The 3,975-nt window shown below is 56.0% G+C and overlaps 1 protein-coding gene and 1 pseudogene across 1 annotated transcript in view; both read left to right on the top strand.

The window, feature by feature from the left end:
- Positions 1–278: 278 nt before the first annotated feature.
- LOC139239275 (U2 spliceosomal RNA) lies at positions 279–517 on the top strand (annotated as a pseudogene).
- Positions 518–2,606: 2,089 nt separating this feature from the next.
- egln2 (egl-9 family hypoxia-inducible factor 2) overlaps positions 2,607–3,975 on the top strand; it is a 28,559-nt gene continuing 27,190 nt past the window's right edge. Inside the window, exon 1 of the mRNA XM_070867538.1 lies at positions 2,607–3,629. Coding sequence (XP_070723639.1) covers positions 2,607–3,629 — 1,023 coding nt within the window. The remainder of the gene's footprint in view (positions 3,630–3,975) is intronic.

The following is a 3,975-nucleotide window of genomic DNA, read 5'->3' as shown; positions in this document are numbered from 1 at the left end:
CCCTTACAGAGCTCCACATTCTCACCACTCTCTGGGTAAGGAAGTTTCTCCTGAATTCCCCATTGGATTTATTAGTAACTATCCCATATTTATGACTCCTAGCTCTGGTCTCGCTCGCAAGTGGGAACATCTTCTCTACATCGACCCTATTGAACCCTTTCATAATCTTAAAGATCTCGATTGGATCACTCCTCAGCTGTCTCTTTTCGAGAGAACAGAGACCCAGCTTGATCTTTCCTGATGGTTAAAACCTCTCAGTTCTGGCATCATTCTAGTAAATATTTTCTGCGGCCTTTTGGCTAAGATCATGCGTAACTGACCTGACAGGGGAGTAACCATGACCCCAACGTGGTTCTCCCTGAATCAGGAAGGTGGTTCTCCTATGCTTTTTGGAAATAGGAGGTGGGTGGAGTGGTTTGACCCATCCACCTCCACGGAGGTGTGTGGGGGGCCTGACCCATCCACCTCCATGGCACGAACCTGGTATTGCAGTACTTCCAGGAACGGTGCAGTGGCTCTAGGCCTTTTGGCTAAGAGCATTGGCGCAGAGTGATCCTTGATGTGTGCAAGGTGACCTCTGGCGTTTGTAATCTGACAAGATGATTTGACAAAGAATTGGAAAGATTGGCAACAAATAAAAAAATAAAAATAAAAAAATAAAAATTAACACCTCTTTTCTTTGAAAGTGATGGGGATGTGACCTACTGCGTATTTCAGATTGTATCCAGACTTGCAATTAAAAACTTATATATAAATAGAGGAGTCAAAGGGTATGAGGAACGGGCAGGGAAGTGGAGTTGAGGCCAAGATCAGATCAGCCGTGGTCTTACTGAATGGCGGAGCAGGCTCGAGGGGCCGTATGGCCGACTCCTGCTCCTATTTCTTATGTTCTTATGAAACTGACAAGAGTTATGTTTCGGCAATTGAGATTTTTGGCAATAATAAATAAAGACTTGCATTTATATAGTGCCTTTCACAACCACGGGCGTCTCAAAGCACTTTACAGCCAATGGAGTACTTTTTTTTTTGCAGTGTAGCCCACTGTTGTAATGTTGGAAATGCAGCAACCAACTTGCGCACAGCAAGCTCCCACAAGCAGCAATGTGATAATGGCGACAGATTAGGAAAAGGGGAGGTGCAACGAGACCTGGGTGTCATGGTACATCAGTCATTGAAAGTTGGCATGCAGGTGCAGCAGGCGGTGAAGAAAGCAAATGGTTTGTTGGCCTTCATAGCGAGAGGATTTGAGTATAGGAGCAGGGAGGTGTACAGGGCTTTGGTGAGGCCACACCTTGAATATTGTGTTCAGTTTTGGTCTCCTAATCTGAGGAAGGACGTTCTTGCTATTGAGGGAGTGCAGCGAAGGTTCACCAGACTGATTCCCGGGATGGCAGGACTGACATATGAGGAGAGACTGGATCGACTGGGCCTGTATTCACTGGAGTTTAGAAGAATGAGAGGGGATCTCATAGAAACATATAAAATTCTGACGGGACGGGACAGGTTAGATGCGGGAAGAATGTTCCCGATGTTGGGGGAGTCCAGAACCAGGGACACAGCCTAAGGATAAGGGGTAAGCCATTTAGGACCGAGATGAGGAGAAATTTCTTCACTCAGAGAGTTGTTAGCCTGTGGAATTCCCTACCGCAGAGAGTTGTTGATGCCAGTTCTTTGGATATATTCAAGAGGAAGTTGGATATGTCCCTTACGGCTAATCATAGGCAGTCCCTCGTATCGAGGATGACTTGCTTCCATGCCAAAAAAGGATGAGTTCACAGGTGTTTCAATGAAAGACCTAATATTCCAGGTTCTGAACTACATATTGAAGGGTAGAAGATGCCTGTGCGTGAATTTTATGCACGTGAGGTGGACGGCTAAAGGGATCAAGGGGTATGGTGAGAAAGCAGGAAAAGGATACTGAGGTGACTGATCAGACATGATCTCATTGAATGGTGGTGCAGGCTCGAAGGTGCAGAATGGCCTACTCCTGCACCTATTTTCTATGTTTCTCTGTGACCCAGATAATCTATTTGTTATGTCGATTGAGGGAGAAATATTGGGATCAGGAATCTGGGGATATCTGCCACCCTCCCCGCTTGTCTTCGAAATAGTGCAATAATTAGGAAGGGGGTCGCTTTAAAAGCAATCCCTGGTGAGCGTGTGTGTGCCTTTAAGAGTCTGCCCTCGCCCGCCCCCTCTCGCCGCTGCCCTCTGCCGGCGGCGCCGCGCTACTGCCGGGGCTGGAGTATTTTTTTGTGAATGTGTTTACCGGGTCACGTGGTGCGGGTGTGCACGTGTGATTGACACAAGCGCCGATGGAGAAGCGGTGGCGGGTTCCGGGATTCGGTGCGGGGCGACTGCGGCGAGCAATGCAACTTCCAGTGCACGCAAAAGATTGAATGCAGCGTCGGGCGGCCGGCGGTCGGTTGCAATCCGCCCGGGGGCTTGGGGTTTTTGTGATCGGAAAAGGTTCAGTGGGCTGGGTGTGTAGGGGGAGGAAATGGCATTGTGCAAGGGGGCAAGTTTTGCAGCATGAGATGCACATTCTGTGCGGCGGCAGGGCAGTGGGGATTCTTGTCAGGCATGGCCCCGGGACGTGAGCTGAGATGGCAGAGCCCCCGCAGTTGGAGCGTCTGAAAGCGCATCTTTGCAGGAGTCTTGAGGGTCTGCAGGAGCACCCTTGCCGGGCAGCGGAGCCGAGTGCCGGGGCGTGGGGTGCGGTGACCCCCAAGGGCGTGCCGATGGGTCTGGAGGCTTTCAGCGGCGAGGCGGGCAGTGCCAGGGGGGCTGGGGCCGGGTCGCAGGAGGAGGAGGAGGAGGAGGAGGGCATCGGCAAGGCGTTGCCCCGGGAGGTGACGCCTTCGCCGCCGGGTTCCGGGGGGCCCCAGGCGCCCGCGGCGGAGAGGGTCAGCGCGCCCCCCGGCGAGGGGGCGGGCGCGGGCAGCGCCAGGAGGCACGGCCGCCCGCCGCACGCACACCCGGCTCTCTCCGGCGCGGAGAACGGCGAGAGCCCCCGCCCCGCGCCGCCCCCCGCGCCCGTGGCAGGGTGGCGCAGGAGGAGGAGGAGGCGGCGGCGGTCCGGGTCCTGGCGGTGGTGCCCCCCAGCCGTGCCACAAGCGGCGGCGGCTGGAGAACGGCGACGGCAACGCGGGCGCGCTCAACGGTTACCCCGACGGCCCCTGCCGCTGCAAGGACGCCAAGCGGGAGAAGGTGGCGGCGGGAGGAGAACATCGCCCCCGCGGGGTGCCAAGGCGGCGGGGAGATGGACCGGGCCGGGCACGACGGAGCGCTGGTGGGCCTTTGCCCCCCAGGAGCTGGTCAGCAAGTACGTGGTGCCCTGCATGAACTGCTACGGCATCTGCATTAAGGACAATTTCCTGGGCGAGAGCCTGGGCAGCCGGATCCTGCAGGAGGTGCTGGCCCTCCACCGCAACGGGACGCTGGTGGACGGAAAGGTGGTCAGCCCACTCCACGTCCCCACCCGCAGCATCCGCGGCGACAAGATCGCCTGGGTGGACGGCCAGGAGCAAGGATGCGCCAACATCGGGCTGCTCATGTCCAGGATCGACGAGTTGATCATCTACAGCGCTGGACGACTCGGGAGCTACCTGATCAACGGGAGGACGAAGGTAAGGAGGGTCCGGGCCAGGGGAACGACCTCCCGGGCTATTTGCTACTCCGAACACACCCTTTGATTCCAGCTGTCGGGAGCAGTGTACACCGACTTACTGAGATGCTGAGTTGTACGGGAGCGGGGAGAAAGGAGGGGAATTTGACCCAGCCACGCTCGCCCATCCCCACTGTCCACATTTTCATTCCCCCCCAGCCCCTGCCATCACCCCATTTCTCTCCACAACCGCCCTCTCCCTCTGCCCCCTCTTCTCTCCACCCCCTGTCTCCTCTCCTTCCCCCCCCCCCCCACCCTCACTCACTCTCTCTCTCCCCCCCCCCTCACTCTCTCTCTCCCCCCCCCCC

The sequence above is a fragment of the Pristiophorus japonicus genome, chromosome 26, assembly GCF_044704955.1.
Source record: "Pristiophorus japonicus isolate sPriJap1 chromosome 26, sPriJap1.hap1, whole genome shotgun sequence".
Taxonomy (NCBI): Eukaryota; Metazoa; Chordata; class Chondrichthyes; family Pristiophoridae; genus Pristiophorus; species Pristiophorus japonicus.
This window is presented reverse-complemented; position numbering and strand designations above follow the sequence as displayed.